Source organism: Gopherus flavomarginatus, chromosome 1 (assembly GCF_025201925.1).
Source record: "Gopherus flavomarginatus isolate rGopFla2 chromosome 1, rGopFla2.mat.asm, whole genome shotgun sequence".
NCBI lineage: Eukaryota > Metazoa > Chordata > Testudines > Testudinidae > Gopherus > Gopherus flavomarginatus.
This window is the reverse complement of record NC_066617.1, coordinates 41,959,039-41,978,325: the sequence shown is the minus strand read 5'-3', so window position 1 is coordinate 41,978,325 and position 19,287 is coordinate 41,959,039. Positions and strand designations below refer to the sequence as shown.

Here is a 19,287-nt window from a genome sequence, read left to right as displayed (position 1 = left end):
GTTCATTTCCCAAGCCCTACGCAGAGGAGAATCTGACTTTTTTCTTTATGGCTATGTCATTACATCCAGAGGTGTTGTGGGTGAAAAAGCTTATTGAAAACAAATTGCCCATATTCCATGATTTAATTACTTAATCATACACGTCACTCTGTTTGGTAGAGGAAAGCAGACTTCTGCTGGTGTCTTTGCAGAGAGCTTAGTCATGTGAAGAAGAAGCTATAGTGAAATTTCAAATGGTAAAGTACTGGAGTGGAAGCAACTGTTGTCTTCTTTCCACCCCATGCCCTCTCCCACACAAGAAATAGCTTACAGAAGAAACTGGGAAGGCAATATTTCATGCCTCACCAGTGCACCTGACCAGAGGACCAATCAAAAAACAAGATATTTTCAAATCTCGGTGGAGGGAAGTCTTTGTTTTGTGTTATTTGTTTGTCTGTTGTTCTCTCTGGGTTCTGAGAGTAACCAGACATACCTACAGACTCTCTAATTTTCTGTTCAAATAGTAAGTAGAAGTAGAAAGGTGGTTTAGTCTTTTTAATTGTTTTCTTTATTTGCAAATGTGTATTTTGCTGGAAGGATTTTAATTTGTATTTGTGTTGGGGGGAAGGCTTCTCTCTAGTGTCTATAAGCTGAAAGATCCTGTAACCTTTACCATCTTAATTACAGAGACAACTTTTACTTTTTTTCTTTCTTTTATTAAGAGCTTTTCTTTTTTAAGACCTGATTGATTTTTTCCCCTTGTTGAGGCTCAAGGAAATTGAGTCTGTACTCACCAGGAAATTGGTGGGAGACAGGGAAAGAGAAGTGAAGGGGGAAGGTGAAATTCCTCTGTTAGATTCACGGAGCTTAAATCTGTATTACCTCTTGGGGAGGGGAAAAGAGGAGGGAGGAAGGTGCATTTCCCTTTGTTTTAAGATTCAAGGAGTTTGAATCACAGTGATCTTCCAGGCTAACCCAGGGAGGGAAAGCCTGGGAGAGGCAACGGTGGGGGAAAGGGTTTACTTTCCTTGTGTAAGATCCAGGGGGTCTGGGTCTTGGGGTCCTCTGGGAAGGTTTTGGGGGGACCAGAGTGTACCAGGCACTGCAAGTCCTGGTTGGTGACAGCACTACAAAATCTAAGCTGGTAATTAAGCTTAGGGGGATTCATGCTGGTACCCCATCTTTTGGATGCTAAGGTTCAGAGTGGGGGTTATACCATGACAATAGGTCTTCTAAAAATATCACATGACAACTTGTTTGTTTGGAAAGCTATCATGGACAACGATTTATGAGCTACTATGTTGCATAAAATTGAGAGGAAGGGATCAGAGGCTTACACACACATTCTCTCACTGTTAGATGACAGTCAAGGAGTTACACATCCTGAACACAAAAAATGTCGTCCTCCTTTTTATTTGAAAAGGACTGGTTTTCTTTTTAACCAGAATTTCCCGTTAACTTAAATTTTGCTTTGGAAATCACTGCCAAAGAAATAGGTTTTGCCTAAAATAAAAATATAAAATTGCGTCCAAATGTTCTAAAACCTGACATTGCTTTCTCTCTGCTTTCTGTTTCCCAGCCTTTAATCAAGAGAGATACAAGAGGGCTGGTTATTGTGGTAAATTAAGTGCAGAAGTCTTTCAGCTGTGGAGATAGGATTGCAATTCTAATCGTGGATCAAAAATGAGAATGTGTTTGCTTGTATACTAGCTTCTATTTCTGCAGCACAGAACTAGGTAATTAGGCAAAACTGTCTCTCTATTCATGACATACTCTGATTTGGAGTATCAGGTGAGTTGCAGGTCAGAGTTGTTTACAGCCAATCTTTATAGGGCAGCTTGTACCGCACTTGTATCTACTGTGTCTGGCTCATGCTAGTGTAGAGGTTATGGGTCTATTAAAGGAGTGGGTCGGTGAGGTTCTGTGGTCTGCAATGTGCAGGAGGTCAGACTAGATGATCATAATGGTTCATTCCGATCTTAAAGTCTATCAGTCTAGCGTAATTAGTCCCTCATTCTCATGAGTATTTAGTTATCTTAAAATTTTACTTTAAACAGGGAAAGGAAGAAATTTCAGAGAGACAAGAAGGGTTTTTAGAGTAAAGCCTGGAGAGTCAGTTTTGTAAGAGTCATCTCGCTATTGACGTCTTGAAACACATTGACCACCTGATATGCAAAGGCAAGGAGTTGCCTCCTCTTATAATTTCTTTATTCACTTCTTAGTTTATTATTGGTGAGAACTTAAGAAGCAACTAATATATCTCCTGAAAAATCCTCCATTTATGAACCATACTAATATATTTTGTTGCGCCATATTCTACATTTCTCTTCCTCTTTCATGCAGCTGTCCTTAACAATTAAGTTGGAATTTTGCATCTTAAAAGTTCATCTGTTTGTCCTGTTCATTTCTGTGAAGCCCTGATTTTCCATGAAATATTAATTATTTTATCAGCAATCAATTATGATGTGACTAAATGAAGAGGTGTCAAATTTCATTGTAGTGTAAGTGTAGGTAATCCCAGTGAACTCAATGAGGTTCTGCCTGTTTACTCCGAAGCTCATTTTTCTCCTTTACCATTAGGACGACATAGGGAGGAAACAGAGAAGTATGTGCATTAACCAGGCAGCTGGTTTAGTTAAGGTAGTTTTCACTACAACTGCCTATTGTCATCTATTTAGAAATAAATAACAGGCACTGAAAAAGTATCACAATATAGAGGCTCACCAGTAATTTTTGCTGCATTCTATGATATTCTGAAAATTCTAAGATTTTGAAAATAATTAGGGTTGTTGATTAATTGCCGTTAACTCACATGATTTAACTAAAAAAAAAATTAATCACGATTAAAAAAATGAATCACGGTTAATCACAGTTTTAATCTCACTGTTAAACAATAGAATACCAATTGAAATTTATTAAATATTTTGACTGTTTTTCTACATTTTCATATATATTGTATTGTCATAATTGAAACCGAAGTGTATATTATTTTTATTACAAATATTTGCACTGTAAAACTGATAAGGAAAATAGAGTATTTGTCAATTCACCTCATACAAGTACTGTAGTGCAATCTCTTTATCGTGAAAATGCAACATACAGATGTAGAAATTTTTTTGTTACATAACTACACTCGAAAACAAAACAATGTAAAACTTCAGAGCCTACAAGTCCACTCAGTCCTACTTCTTGTTCAGCCAATTGCTAAGACAAACAAGTTTGTTTACATTTTTCAGGAGATAATGCTGCCCCCTTCTTATTTACAGTCTCACCAGAAAATGAGAACAGGCATTTGCATGGCTCTTTTGTAGCCAGCATTGCAAAGTATTTGTGCTAGATATGGTAAACATTCATATGCCCCTTCATGCTTCGGCCACCATTCCAGAGGACATACTTCCATGCTGCTGACGCTTATTAAAAAAATGTTTTAATTACATTTATGACTGAACTCCTTGGAGGAGAATTCTGTTTTACCTGCATTCTGCCATTCATTTCATGTTATAGCAGTCTCAGATGACGACCCAACACATGTTGTTCATTATAAGAACACTTTCACTGCAGATTTCACAAAACGTAAAGAAGGTACCAATGTGAGATTTCTAAAGATAGCTACAGCACTCAACCCAAGGTTTAAGAATCTGAAGCGCTATCCAGAATCTGAGAGGGACAAGGTATGGCGCATGCTTTCAGAAGTCTTCAAAGAGCAACTCTCTGATGTGGAAACTACAGAACCCAAACCACCAAAAAAGAAAATCAACCTTCTGCTGCTGGCAGATGAAAATAAGCACGGATTGGTCCGCACTGCTTTGGATTGTTATCAAGCAGAATCTGTCATCAGCATGGAGGCATGGCCCCTGGAATGGTGGTTGAAGCATGAAGGGACATATGACTCTTTAGCACATCAGGTACATAAATATCTTGTGACGCCAGCCACGATAGTGTCATGAGAAGGCCTGTTCTCACCTTGTGTTCTCACCTTCAGGTGACATTCTAAACAAGAGGCAGGCAGCATTATCTCCCGCAAATGTAAAAAAAACTTTTATCTGAGCGATTGACTAAGCAAGAAGCAGGACTGAATGGACTTGCAGGCTCTAAAACTTTACATTGTTTTATTTTTTTAATGCAGTTTTTTTTGTACGTAATTCTACATTTGTAAGTCCAACTTTCATGATAAAGAGATTGCACTACAGTATTTGTATTAGGTGAATTGAAATGCTATTTACTTTTGTTTTTTACAGTGCAAATACTTGTAATCAAAAATAAATATAAAGTGAGCACTTTACACTTGTATTCTATGTTGAATTGAAATCAATATAATTGAAAATATAGAAAACATCCAAAAATATTTAAATAAATGGTATTCTATTATTGTTTAACAGTGCAATTAATCACAATAAATTTGTTTAATCGCTTGACAGCCCTAAAGATAATTAAACTCCTATCTTGTTCCATTGTGAAGTCACAGATGCTGCAACATACAATGAAAGCTTTTTTTCTATCTCCAGCAAAATAATTGCAGCAGCAAAAGTGGGAATGAATATTTTGTCACCCCATTTACCTCAGTAATATGTGAACCTATTACCCCTAAATCTCTTAAATTCAAAGACAAATTGAGCCCACTTAAATATTGAGAATGAGGGAAAAATTAAATATAATTTAAATGGCAAAAATGATCGTAAAGGAACATTGACTGCATGACTAATATCACACAAGAGTATATATGTTCAGGTTCCAACAGAAACATTACCTTGGCCAGACTGCACATATGGAACTCTCTCTCTTTCTGCTTATGCAATATGTCCATTTTTGTTATATAGAATATGCCATAAAATTCTGAGTTAGAGTATCTGCTGGGAAACTTAATTTTGCATTTCCTAATTCTTTTCCACAGTGAATCCTTAAGGTTCCGTTAAAGTAATAGTATGCATATGTTCTGAAATCCATGGAAGGTTGGAGTAGTGCAGTGGTTAATTAGGCCTATATGCATAACTGAGCATTTAAAACTACTAAAGTCTTCAGAAATTCAAACTTATGCTTCCCATAAAATCTGCAATTCAGCCCCATTGCACATATTATTTTTCATTACTGTTAAGTTTTATGCCTTTGTTGTACCAATTATATTAGACCAGTAAAAACCAGCAGGATCTTATTAAAGGGGACAAGACAAAGATGCCACATTTATTATGATAACAATTTATGACTAATAACTAATATCTTAATTCTTATACACACACATTATACCTATTACTTATACACACACACACATTCACATTATACCTAATACCTACACACACACACACACACACACACACACACACACACACACACACTCTCATCAGGTGTTCTGCAGCTGCTGCATAGTTACCAGTCCTGAAGATAGCTTAAGTTCATGGCTTGATTTTGCAGCTTGGGTTCGTAGCTTGTGGCAGCTAACTGGCCAGGAAAGCTGGGCACAAGGCTGAGCTGGATCTCTGTTGGGCAGGCACCGATGTTCTTCCATGTTGGCAGCAGAATGTTACCCAGAGTCTCTCATCTCACCCTTCTTTTTTATAGGCTTTTAGTTTGGATTCAAAGTCTATAGGTCTTGCTGTTTCACGCTGCCTCTGGGTTTAGATTGATCACCCATCAATTGCAGGCGTGACTTTTAGCCTTGAACCTGGCTTTGATCTTCCTTCTGTTGTTCTGTTGTCCTTTTCTTTTTAGGGTGGATGCTTCTTACTTTGTTTAGGCCTGTTGTCTAGGTCTTCAGCCGTTGGTATTTGAACTCTATCTCATCAGGACAGGCTGGGGCTGGAGGTTGATTCCATCATTCATACATACCTCATTCACACATCTAAACTAAACTAATAAGATTACAGCAGGGTTTGCAAAAATGAAGGTTGGAAGAAGCTTTTACAAAATGGAGTGAGAACAGAAGTTACAGTATAGGCAAGTGTAGTGAATGGTGCACAGAAGTTACATTAATAAAGTGAACAATTGAAAACAATTTCATTTATCAGTTCTACACCTTAATATAAATATATGTGTGCAATGTAACTTAGTTATAGCTGCTATGGGAAGGATAATTTTGAATCACATTTATGCATTTAAATTCTCATAGTGGTGCATTAATAAAGTTTGTTGCACTGAGTTACCTTTCTCTTTTTTTAAGAAGGAAATTAATTACACATTTAAATAATTGACTGTCAATTTGACTTATCGCAAGAAATACTCAGACACACTGAAATTTTTATTTGGAGTCTCACATTTAAACACAGATAGTACATTTATTCTGTTGTGCGCTAATTGAACTAGACTTACATACCCAGGGCCGGCACCAGCGGAGGAAGCAGATGCTTGGGGTGGCTAATGGAAAGGGGTGGCACGTCTGCGTCTTTGGTAGCAATTCGACGGCGGGTTCCTCAGTCCATCTCGGAGGGAAGGACTGGCCACCAAATTGCCACCAAAGAATGAAGCGGAGTGGTAGAGCTGCCGCCGATCACGGCTTTATCTTCTTTCCCCTCCCCCGCTTGGGCAGCAAAAAAGCTGGAGCCAGCCCTGTAGATACATTTCTAGTCTTTCAGTATGGGGATCTCCAGATACACCCTTACTATAATTTGCAAAGATGACTGAACTTGCGTTTCTTTTTTCTTGTGGTCCCCCCGAATGCAGAAATCCTCCATTCTTCTCTCTTGAGGATAAGTGTTGGCCATGTGCCTTGCAACTTTCAGTTTCTCTTTCATCTTATGTAGAATAGAGGACTTAGCACTTTGATTTGGTTCATATGGAGTACTGTGTGCATTAGGCAGGAGTTAATTCATCTAAATCCCCTGAATGAGAAGGAAGGTAAATTGACAACATTGCACATGTGGAAGAAAACAAGGTATCTGTGGGTTAAATGAGCTCAGTCTCTTACAATGTACATATACTGTATTTTTTAATGTTATTTTATCACAATTGCTGTTTCTAGGGCATGCGCTATTGGAAGATGAAAATAAGGTCTGGCATCTAGTTCGGCCAGCAGATGAAGTTGATGAAGGCAAATCGAAAAGAGGGAGCATGAAAGAAAAAGAACGAACCAAAGCTATTACAGAAATCTACCTGACAAGGCTTCTGTCTGTGAAGGTAGGGTTTACTATTAAATTATTAGGCAGTTCTTTGAAGGAAGCTGGTTAACTTGCCTTGTGAGGTTCAGATGACTAAAATGCTGAGTTATTAGAGAGACAAAGATGGGTGAGGTAATATATTTTATTGGACCAACTTCTGTTGGTGAGAGAGACAAGCTTCTGAGTTTACACAGAGCTCTTCTTCAGGTCTGGGAAACATACTCTGAGGGGAGGGCTGTGCTTAAAAAAACACTGCATCCCTGTAGCTGCACTAATGCAGCTGTGCCGCTGTAACATTTTAATGAAGATGCTCTACACCCCTGAGCAATGTAGTTGCAAATATACTCATATTTTAATACTTTTAGCAACTACTTCCTCCCTTACTTGCCAAGTCCAGAGTGTGCACTTCTAGGTTCCCTGTGCAATAGTTATGAAATCACATCCCTTTTAAAACAGAGCATATGAATTTTTTCCTCAGCTCCCTTGCTATTTTTGCTGTTGTAAGGACATTATATGTTGCAGGAGAAATCTGCCTTTGTCCTGGTCTGTCGTCATGCGTCCTTGGCATTCTGGGCCAAGGCCTTCAATGATTATGGTCAGAACACAAAGTATTAGTGTAAAGTGGAGAGAGAAATCTAGGATAACACAACATTTGTACTGCAGGCTCAATTTTAATGTCATTTTTCCTTTTTTTAATACACTTTCAGGGTACACTTCAGCAATTTGTAGATAACTTTTTTCACAGTGTACTCAACTCAAATCATGTCGTGCCACCAGCTGTGAAATACTTCTTTGACTTTCTTGATGAGCAAGCAGAAAAACATGAGCTCAAGGACGAAGATACCATTCACATCTGGAAAACAAATAGGTAGGATTCAAACAAAATAGTAATTAGACTGAAGAGAAACAATACTGTAATCGCGAACAGTGCTGGTACTCTAAATACAGATAAAGTGGAAAGGAAATAAATTGGTAATTCTGAGAATGGTTTTAATTGAAATAATTATTTACATTGATCAAAGAGGTTACCCATAAGATGAAAAAAATGCAGAAATAGAGCCAAAGCTACTTAAGTGCAACTGTCTGCAAACCTTCTATTTCCTTATCTTTAATCTGTCATCTTTCCCTAGTGCACCCAGAGCTGAGGATTTCCTGTAATGCTCCCAGTTGAGAGCAGTGAGAGGCAAAGGGACACGTTCTAAACTATTAAAATTCAAACCCTAACCAGATGATTAAAGGGCATAAAAGTAACGCATATGCTTTCTAATTACACTTGTTTTCTCACACCGTCTTGAGGAGTTCTGGGAAGTGTAATCATTCTCCTCCTCTCTTTCTATAAAAGTAAGACACGTACATGCTTTTGTTTTTAAGCAGGGAAACCAGACAATAAATAGTTGTTCATATAAGAGTTTGAATGCATAAATGAGATAAAATGTACTCAGAAGATCAAATGCAAAGTACGCATTTTAGTTTTCTGGACTCTGGTTCCTGTATTATGTTCCTTGTGTAAGAGAGTGTGTTTATCTCTTTGCTTGCTTTGCAGTTTGCCACTTAGATTCTGGGTAAACATATTGAAAAATCCCCATTTTATCTTTGATGTTCACGTTCATGAAGTAGTGGATGCTTCCTTGTCAGTCATTGCACAGACTTTCATGGATGCCTGCACAAGAACAGAGCACAAATTAAGCAGAGTAAGTGATTTACATTCCACACCATGGTTGTGTTCATGCTTGACAGACAATATGCATAGTCCTGGAAGATTTGGGATAGATTTTTTTGTTAACCCCTTCAATTTATCACTCAGTATCTGGCCCTTTAGGTTTGGTGAAATTTTGTAGCTAATCTTACCCTATGACATTTACAGTGTGAATAAGATCACAATGTTGTTCCCCAAAGTTTTTAGAGAAATCTAATGTAGGGACCAGTTTTTTCAGGTCTTCCATAATTCAAAAAGATTTTGTGTCAATTGTATAGAGATATTTTTAAAACTGAATAATGTCTTATGAAAAACATAATTCTCTTCATGATGTAAATATTCCCATCCATAGGCTGAGAGAAGATGATTTAAGTAGGAGTAATATCCGAAAGAAGTTAAAAAGTGCATGAACGTGTACTGATAAGTGTGTAAAGGGATGAGCCTTGTATAAGGTATATTCTGTTGTATTCTGATAAGGCTGTGAGTTTGTCATGGAGGTCATGGAAATGATGTATTCCGTGACCTCCGTGCTTTCTGCAACAGCTGCTGTGCTTGGCTCAGGGACAGCTTAGGCAGCCCCTGTCCAAGGCACACTGGCTGCTGCTGGGGCAGTCTTGGCGCCCTCCCCCAGCAGCAGGGGGTTGGGACACGGGACGGCGTGAGGCGAGATCTGGGCAGCACTTATCTGGGGGGCTCCCCGGAAGCGGCGACATCCCCCTCGCTCAGCTGCTAGACGGAGATGTAGCCAGGCAGCTCTGCGTGCTGCCTCCACCCAGAGCACTGGCTTTACATTGGGAGCTGCAGGGGCAGTGCCTACAGGCGAAGGCAGTGTGCTGAGCTGCCTGGCCATGCCTCTGCCTAGCAGCTGAGTGAGGGGGATGTCGCCGCTTCTGGGAGCCTCCCAGATAAGGGTCGACCAGAGCCTACCTCACCTCGTCCTGTTACCCAACCCCCTGCCGCCTCCCACAGCCAAACTCTGCTGCTGCTGGGGCGATGGGGGAGGCACAGAGCCAGGTAGGGAGCACCAGCAGGGGTCTTGGGCTGAGGTTCTCTGCTCGCACACCCCCAGCACCAGCAGGGGTCCCAGGCCATGCGCCGCTGCCCTCTTCCCTCCCCCACCCTGCTTCTCAAGCAGCCAGGCCACCCTTCCCCAGCACCCACGGGGCCCCCGGGCAGCCCTCTGCTCCCCAAGTTTTATTCACTGGTATTTTTAATAAGTCATGGACAGGTCACAGGCTGTGAATTTTTGTTTACTGCCCGTGACCTCTCCGTGACTTTTACTAAAAATACCCGTGATTAAAACATCGCCTTAATTATGTACATTAACACTAAACCTGGAGGATAGTTTTCCTAGATAATCAAAATGTGTCTGTTATATATTTTCCAGGATTCTCCAAGTAACAAATTACTTTATGCAAAAGAGATCTCTAACTATAAGAAAATGGTGGAAGAGTAAGTATATAGAGAAGTTTTTTGTGTTTATTCTTAGTCACTTGGTTTAAGCTTCTGTGTACAAGCATAGCAGCAGTATTACCCATGAAAATATTAATGTTGGAGGGAAAAGGCCTAAATTTCAAACACTGAAAATAGATAAATAAAATACTCTTGAAAAAGTTAGAATCGTGGTATTTCTCCCCGAGGCTGTGATATAAATGTTGAAATGAAACATGAGTGGGATTTTATGTATGTGTTTATAAGTTATTGGCAGTACTTAATTTTAAATTACACATTTTGGCTGTCTCTTTTTCAGGTAATTTCCCAGGGGCTCCCATTTTGCCTACACAATCTGTCTGATTGTTCAGATTTCCACAGCTGGCTAGCATTAAACCCTAAAATCATTTTCAACAAAAATATATCTTCTTCCCTTTTATTTTCTGATCTTAGATAATATGTTTACTTAGTTTAAATAAGGTGAGATCTATATGAATAAAAATAGCATTGAGTCGCCTTAGCCATGTTAAAGAGTTTGAGCCTAAGTCTTCAAAAGTTTCAAGGCATAAGATAATTACCAGATGCCAGAAATTTCTTCCTATGGCAGGGTATTGCACAGTAGGGTACCACGTGTTTTGTGATGTGCACCATCCTCTAATACATTAGGCACAAATGACTAGGGGGAGACAGGATAGCTAAATGGACCATTGGTCTGTTGTGGTAGAGCAACTACTATATGATTATTTGGAAACTTGTTTAGAATAATCGCAAAATCAAAATATAGTATTACCATTAAACTGCTAGTGCAGTTCATGTTACTTGAAAGCCGGGGAGCAATCAGAATCTTCCTAAGGAGGGGACCCAGAGCTCTCCCTTGCTCCCAGCCCCACAGCTGCTACCTCTATATCCAGACCCTCACTTCCCCTGCACCCAGGTGTACACTCACTCCCTGCCTTCTGCCCCACATCCAGCCCCGTGCTCTTCCCTCCACATTATCTCGCTCCAAATCTAACCCAGAGCTCTTAACTAGAAAGGCAGTCAGGCTGAAGATCACCATCCCCACTAGGATGAGATAGGTCTGGGAGCTTCACACCCCATCTTCCTTCTGTGTCTTCACTGCCCCAGCAAACACCAAAACCTGGATCCAATCCCCTTACCCCCCTGGGGACTGGGGGTTCCCAGTGCCCCCTGCTCCACTTCTCACCAGGGGCTGGGGGTGCCTGGTGACCATGGGCACTGGAAGGACTGTGAAGGTGTTGGGGCCAAGCAAGTGCACGGGGTTATAACACTTCATCATGATGGTGGGGCAACAGGGCAAATTTCCAGCTCCAGTGTGGGCCTGGGTCCCCTGCCTCCCTCTACTTCCCCATTGTGCCCAATTGAAAGTTTATGTTAATTCATTGCAGTTACTACAAAGGTATTCGTCAGATGGTGCAAGTGAGCGACCAGGACATGAATACTCATTTAGCAGAGATTTCCAGGGTAAGTGTGAAACAAGCATTCTCATCCTCAAAATACTAGTGTTCATTGTCTTCTCTGCATGGTGTGACAGACCCAGGCCAGTGGGGTACAGGAGTCTGGCAGAGGGCAAATATACTGGTCACTGGCTGAGTAGTTTTCTGTTCCCTGAGTGACCAGAGCAGGGGCTGCACTAGAGTTATCAGGAACCTGCTAGAACCAATTCAGGCAGAGAAGCTGATTAGAACACCTGCAGCCAGTCAAGGCAGGCTAATCAGGGCACCTGGGTTTAAAAAGAAGCTCACTCCAGTCAGGGAGGGAGGAGCCAGAGGAGAGGAGGTGCGTGTGAGGAGCTGAGAGCAAGAGACACAAGGAGCTGAGGGCTTGTCTACATCACAAAGTTGCAGCGCTGGTGAGGGGGTTACAGCGCTGCAACTTAGGAGGTGTACACATCTGCAGGGCATCACCAGCGCTGCAACTCCCTGTTTGCAGCGCTGGCCGTACTCCCGTTTTGTCTCAGGTGTAGAGGATCCAGCGCTGGTGATCCAGCGCTGGTAATCAAGTGTAGACACTTACCAGCGCTTTTCTTGACCTCTGTGGAATAAGCAGGTATCCCAGCATACCTGAGGAAGCCTCTGGTAATCAAGCTGGTCTCTTTCCCTGGTTTGCTCTCGCGTTCCCCGAACCCCTGTGCAAGCAGGTCTCCTTCCCTGCGGTTTGCAGGGGGGGTTGGGGAACGCGAGAGCAAACCGCGGCGAAGCTGGTCTCCTTCCCCGGTTTGCTCTCGCGTTCCCCGAACCCCCGAGCAAGCAGGTCTCCTTCCCTGCGGTTTGCAAGGGGGTTCGGGGAACGCGAGAGCAAACCGCGGCGAAGCTGGTCTCCTTCCCCGGTTTGCTCTCACGTTCCCCGAACCCCCCTGCAAACCGCAGGGAAGGAGACCTGCTTGCTCGGGGGTTCGGGGAACGCGAGAGCAAACCGCGGGCAAGCTGGTCTCCTTCCCCGGTTTGCTCTCGCGTTCCCCGAACCCCCCCTTGAAGCCGCCCAACAGCGCTGCAGTGTGGCCACATCTAACACCACTTGCAGCGCTGGTTGCTGTAAGTGTGGCCACTCTGCAGCGCTGGCCCTATACAGCTGTACTAATACAGCTGTAACAACCAGCGCTGCAAAATTGTAGATGTAGACATACCCTGAGAGTGAGAGGGTGTGCTGCTGGAGGACTAAGGAGTACAAGCGTTATCAGACACCAGGAGGAAGATCCTGTGGTGAGGATAAAGAAGGTGTTTGGAGGAGGCCTTGGGGAAGTAGCCCAGGGAGTTGTAGCTGTCATGTAGCTGTTACAAGAGGCACTATAGACAGCTGCAATCCACAGGGCCCTGGGCTGGAACCCGGAGTAGAGGGCGGGCCCGGGTTACCCCCAAACCCCCCAGCTCCTGATCACACACAGGAGGAGTTGACCCAGACTGTGGGGAAGATCACTGAGGTGAGCAAATCTGCCAATAAGCACAGGACCCACCAAGGTAGAGGAGGAACTTTGTCACAATGGGTTCACAGTCCACTAGCATCTGATGAATAATGCCACACCTCTGAAACCCTCTTGGTTAGACCTTGAACACTATGCAGATTTTAACTGTGTTTCACCAATGCGTGCCCAAATAGTTAGCAGATGCGTCTGAGCCTAAATGTGGTGTTTTACTAATATTGTAACTCAAAATACTCTTCCACCTCCTTTATTTGGGAGAGTTGCGTGCTAGCTGGAAAGGCTGCAGCAGGAAAGTCTTAACATCTGAATGCTGAAAATCATCAAACAAGATTTCTAATCCTCTCTCCCTCCCTCCCTCTTTCCAACCCCATCCAGTCACCTATCTAATGTTTTAAGATCCAAAGCTTGAGTCTGCAAAAAGAATTATACTGTACCTGGTATGTAGGTATATGTTTGGTTATGATTGTTAAATAGCCAAGACTATATTTGACATTTTTTTTCTTTTAAATTACTAGGCGCACACAGATTCTTTAAATACACTTGTGGCTCTACACCAGCTCTACCAGTATACTAACAAATACTACGATGAGGTAAGTTCCTTATTTGAATAATATAAATATTTAATATGCTATGAGAGACTAGTCATAATGGCTACAAATCAGTGTAAGCCAGATAATTGATTTGAGAACCCTCAGGGTGTGTCTACACTGCAGTAAGATACTCTCAGCTGGTCTGTGCCAGCTGACTCGGGCTAAGGGGCTTTTCCACTGTAGTGTAGACATTCAGGCTTGGACTGCAACCTGAACTCTGGGACCCTCCCACCTCACAGGGTCCTTGAGCCCAGGCGCCAGCCCAAGCCCAAATCAGCTTGTCTGCCAAGCACAGGTTTTTAACTGCAATGCGGACATACCCTCAGATAACAGGGTAAGGGCAGTGCTAAACGATGAACCCACAACTTCTTTTTTCAGTTGCGCTAATGACGTGGCCATTTCAGTGGTCAAAAGTGCATTGTTGTAAATGAACTTGAGATTATCAAATACTTTTTTTTCCCAATGACGTATTTTTAACTAACAATATCATTTACTCTTCAGTGCTCTTCCCATCCTACTTGCAACCTAACAATGCCAACAGGAAAAGAGCAATTGTAGAAGATAAACTGAGTGTCAAACCCCAGTGCTTTTATATTAGGAATGGCCCATTAAACTTCTTTTGCCTGTAAAGATGGCAGAGTGCCTTTTTTATTAGTTAAATTCTACTTGCAACTTACATGCATGCTATAATCTCTGTTTTGTCATCGCAAACAAAATGCCTGACCAAGTTTAACTTGGGTAGAATAGCTCTTGACTATGGGCTGATTCAAAAGCATGCTTGTGGAGTCTATTCAAAATTTGTCTTGGATCCTAGAAGCCTTACTGAGGAGAAAAAAACACACTAGGATGTAGATGGCCCACTGGTCTCAAGTTTTACTCTGAGAACAAAAAAGGAGAAAGAAACTTCCATTCAAGGGTTTCCATGGGGATGAATGTCTCTAGGAAGTCTTGGAATTAAATCAAGCCAATAAGAACAGATGCTGAATCTGAAAGGAACTTGGCACATGTGATTTCTCTAGTCCATTTGCCCCACACCTAAGTGCAGTTTGGGGTTTTACCAACGCTTCACATTAAAGGCAACAGGCCTTGTCCTTAGCTGCACTGTGGCTGCTTTACACAGCATCACTGGCCTAAAGCAACTTTAAAGTTGGCATAGCCAGACATGAGAGGGTTAATTCAGTAGACAGGGATCCCTCTGTGGGATAGAACCAGCTTAGCAGTTCCTGTGCCAGCCGCAGAAGTGTGACTGGTGTATGTAGAATGGTCAAGGACAAGATGGCCCAGCTCTTGGCAGTGCCCCACCACTGGTAACCATTGTAATTTAGAGCAGCCTTTGATGTTACACCAATTGACTGGCCTAGCATACAGAAAGCCCAGGATTAAGAAGTACAAAAGAAACTTAAAGCAACTTTTTTCTTGCCCCTGTATCTCCACTCCTAAATTGCAGTCTCGACTCACGCATGGGCTGCAGCTGAAGATTAATCCCTCAATTGAAGGCCAGCAAAAATGCTAAACATGTTAAACATTTTTGCTGTAGAACAGTAGATGTGAGAATTTCCTTTTGGGTAGAACTGCACAGAGGCAGCACTTGTATGGTACCATGGGTATTCTACCAGAAAGCCATGTTGATAACCTGCCCACAGCAAATTTGCATTAAACAAAGCAAATTTAGTTTCTGTGAAAAATTTAAATTGCGTAAATTGCAGTATTTTGTAGCTGCCCTCATCCTTTACACTGAAACTGGGAATGGTAGTATGCAGTGCACTGCGTTAATCTGTGCGGTATGCGACATTGACTAAGTGGGTACATTTTAATTGTCCATAAGTATATGAAGAGTGCCTTTTTTATGAGTTAAAAAATTCACCAAGGAGATTTAGCCAGGGCAAAGGAGCTAAAACTAGATGAAAAGTGATTAATTTAAAGGAAAGATGTCCACTTAAATTTGGCTGAATTTAAATTTTGTAATAAGAGTGTTTAAAATCTAAGTTTCAGAAATGTTTCCACACTAAAACAAAATGTTTAAGATGTTTAAAAAACAATTGTTTTTAGACAAGTCTCCTGCAGTGTTTGCAACCTAAACATTGCAAGGAACACTAAGCCCCTGAAAGAGAAACGATTAACAAGAGTGATACTGACTTCATTGATTTTTCATTACCTAAGTTGAAAGAAGAACAAAATGTAAATAAAAAGCTTAAATAGTGACAAGGACACTGGATTTTTAAAGTTCTTGCATGTCTAACAAATTGGCATTAAAACATAAGTAAAGTCCTTTTTGTTTTTGTCTGTTTACAATTTATAATTTGTGTTCAGAAGGTAACTTTTTGAAAAGAAACATTTTTACTATATGTCGTTACCCCTCCTAAACTGTCAGATTGTGAGGTAGTTTCCAAAAGAATGTGTTGGAAATGGCATTGTCTGAGACATTTGACATTAAGAGCCCTAGGAAATTTTGGGAACAGCCCTTTCACAGCAAGTCAAATAGATTAAATGGCGTATTTGCCTCTTCCATCCTGAGCTTTTATAATTAGTCTCTTTGGATTGTTCTTTGGCATGTATTCTGCATATCATAGGCCGTGTCATAGAATACCACACCATAGGATACCACTCTTTGCCATCTCCATGCTATTTAGACTATAAGACATTGAACAAGATTCTTAGCTATATCCAGAAAAAGCGATAAAAGAGCTGCCTACAACTCCCTGACTTTGTGACCAGTTCTATAGTGGTTCCCTTTTTTAATTCAGAACAGCCTTGGAGTTTCTCTAATCTATGCTGGCTGGCTGTGGCCATCATGAGCCATCCTGCAGTCAGTAATAGCTGGAGTACAGTGCACAGCTCTTTGAGGTGGAGACTGATTGATTGATTAATATTTGTAAAGGACTTTGCAAGCCTAGGATGAAAGGTGCAACAGAAGTAAAAGTTGTTATTGGAATAAATAATCATTATTAAGCAAATGCTCCATTGTTTATAGGCAGTACATAAAAAATCTACAATTTTACTTTCTAAAGTCACTTCGATACCACAGTGATGGGAGATATTATAAAAACCTATATAGATAAAGGGCTGGAGACAGAATCTTCACTGGAAGAATGGAGCAGAGGGGCACAGTGAAGGAAAAGTATTTAGTACATGCATACGCTCTGAAAACCAAAGTAGTGTTAAATACTTGATATAGCAGCCTAGATGCCGACTGACTCGTTCTGAGTATTCTGTTTCTTTTTCTTACAGATCATAAATGCACTTGAAGAGGACCCAGCTGCACAAAAAATGCAGCTTGCCTTCCGTTTACAGCAAATAGCAGCTGCATTAGAGAATAAAGTGACTGACCTTTGATTAAAAAGCCACAATGAAGAAATCTGATCTGAAGATGTTTAAATTCATTCTTCCTGTTAAGGAAATAGTGTTCTATTTTTTAATGTATAATTACAACTTTAAATGAAAGATTTCATGTTTTTGATAGCAGAGCTGTAATGTAAAGAATTTTTACTGTAAATTATGCTTCTAATTAAAATCTGTATTGTGTGTAAATGAATCATCTGTGGGGAAAAGCATCCTTTGGGGGGAGAATTATAGTTCATTTAATCAAATAGTACAATCTGAAACATCAGCATTTTAGAATCATTATGCAAGTAAATTCAATACTATAGCATCCTTTATATTTTAAGCAATATTTGTACTTGGAAAAATGGTAGTATATTTGAAGAAACAGATGCAATATCCCCTCTTAAGTCAATAACTGGAAATTAATTTCCTAATAGCTCTGAAATCACTGGCTATATTACACTCATAATGAACATAGTAAATGACGTCTGCTATGATTTTTCTTTAAGATCTTGGCATGACCTTTGGTACCATACACTATTTCTCAGTAAATTAACTACTCCTGGCCATGGTAATGCGTGGTATCATACCCACCACACTTCATTGTGATGGGAGTAATATAGTTCTGTCACCCCTGTGGAAAGGTTCTGATGATAACTACCAATTTGATTCAGAAATCACTGCAAAGGAAATTATCCCTTAAAAATTTACAACCTTTTATTTTTATTGTGAGTTTTACAGTATACGCTAATGTGCCTTACTTCTGTTAATTCTGTGAATCTGAGGAACGGTTTTGTAAAGAGAAGCAGATCAGAAAAAAAATATTTATGTGCTATTGAATGACTCTTTTTGTGAAAAACATGACCAGCAGAATGCCTGTAATTAGTTGCTTGCCAAGAGTGTACTGTTTAACATGATTGTTATGTATAATGTCTTTTATCAGAATGGTTCTGGTTCTTTTTATTTGAATCTTGGAACTGTCCAGAAAAACTACCACTTGTTTTTTTTATTGTACTTGTGATGTAAAATACTAGAAATGATACTAGAAAAATCTTATATCCATATAGCTAAATACCACTCAATCAAGCCTTGGAATGCTGCATTTGATCGAATATACATCATAACCAATAGCAGTGAAAATTAAAATTACTTGTCAAAAGGTGGATTTACAATATAAGTTCTATACAATTTGAAAAGCTAGGTACGTTTTCTTCAGTTGCTGTATTGCACATCAGAGAACTTTGTTTCATTCTTGTCTCACAGTTTTTTGGCAGTTCAAGTAGCATTTTAATGTAGTTCTGCCATGTGCACTAATTCCCTTTCATTATTGCTTTTTTGCCTGCTGAGCACTTGAACTCTGCTGATTCTTGGCAAGATAATGCAGTTTCTGCTGCCCTCTCTCTCTTCCCTGTTTTCTGTCCTACAGTGAGTTTAACTTCTGTTGATTTTTATACTTTCTGAAAATATCCTCAAACTTGTGAATTGAATGGCCTTCCTAATTTTCTAAAAGTCAAAGGTCTCATCACAGGGTCACTTTCCCAGCCCAATCCAGTTCTTTAAAAAAAAAAAAAAAATAGACTCGTTTGCATCCATTTATAGACATTACTCAGCATGGCTGGGACTAAGTTACTTTCAATTTTTTTAGGACTGAGGTACGTAAGAATGCTGCATCAAAGACACTGTGCCTGCTACTCCCTGATCAACAAAGACATCCGTCATATTTTCATTGCTAATATTTTTTTTGTCATTTGTAAATCCTGTTAATTGTAAATCAAATACAATGTGTTGTTTTTTTCCATTGAGTGTCACAGGATCTTTACTGAATCAAGGTTGGGATTTGGGGGAAGAAGGGAGGGAATTTAAAGTAATGTAGATGCTTCCTCTAAAGGGTGATATTACAGCAGCATCTCTTGTGGTTGGTAACGAAGGGTACAATGTATTCTGCAGTTGGTGGTCATTTGCTCAGAAAATGAGCACACACTTGGAAAAAAGAGGATGCAGTGCAGTATCCCACAGTGAAATCCCACAAGATATACACATTTTTAGGGGTTTGAAAGTAAACCTGAAAACTATGCAGGGCAAGTTTATATAAATTGGCACGTGCTGCTAAGTAACTTGGCTTTGCTCAAGAAAGCTGAAGGTGTTCTCTCTCTCCTCACCCCTCCTATTAGGTGACGATGCAGAGCAGCTGTCCATCAGCTATGGTTGGCTATAGTAGTAACCCAGGCTGCATGATCCCCCTTACAT

The 19,287-nt window shown here is 40.5% G+C and overlaps 1 protein-coding gene across 5 annotated transcripts in view; it reads left to right on the top strand.

Annotated features, from left to right (window-relative positions):
- The window catches only part of PLXNB2 (plexin B2), a 344,581-nt gene extending 325,743 nt beyond the window's left edge, over nt 1-18,838 (top strand). For all 5 annotated transcript variants that reach the window (XM_050936011.1, XM_050936012.1, XM_050936008.1 and 2 more), the window contains 7 exons: nt 6,929-7,083; nt 7,772-7,932; nt 8,608-8,755; nt 10,148-10,212; nt 11,598-11,673; nt 13,645-13,719; nt 16,948-18,838. In XM_050936011.1, the coding sequence (XP_050791968.1) occupies nt 6,929-7,083; nt 7,772-7,932; nt 8,608-8,755; nt 10,148-10,212; nt 11,598-11,673; nt 13,645-13,719; nt 16,948-17,052 (785 nt within the window). In that variant the 3' untranslated portion in view covers nt 17,053-18,838. The remainder of the gene's footprint in view (nt 1-6,928; nt 7,084-7,771; nt 7,933-8,607; nt 8,756-10,147; nt 10,213-11,597; nt 11,674-13,644; nt 13,720-16,947) is intronic.
- The last annotated feature ends 449 nt before the right edge of the window (nt 18,839-19,287 follow it).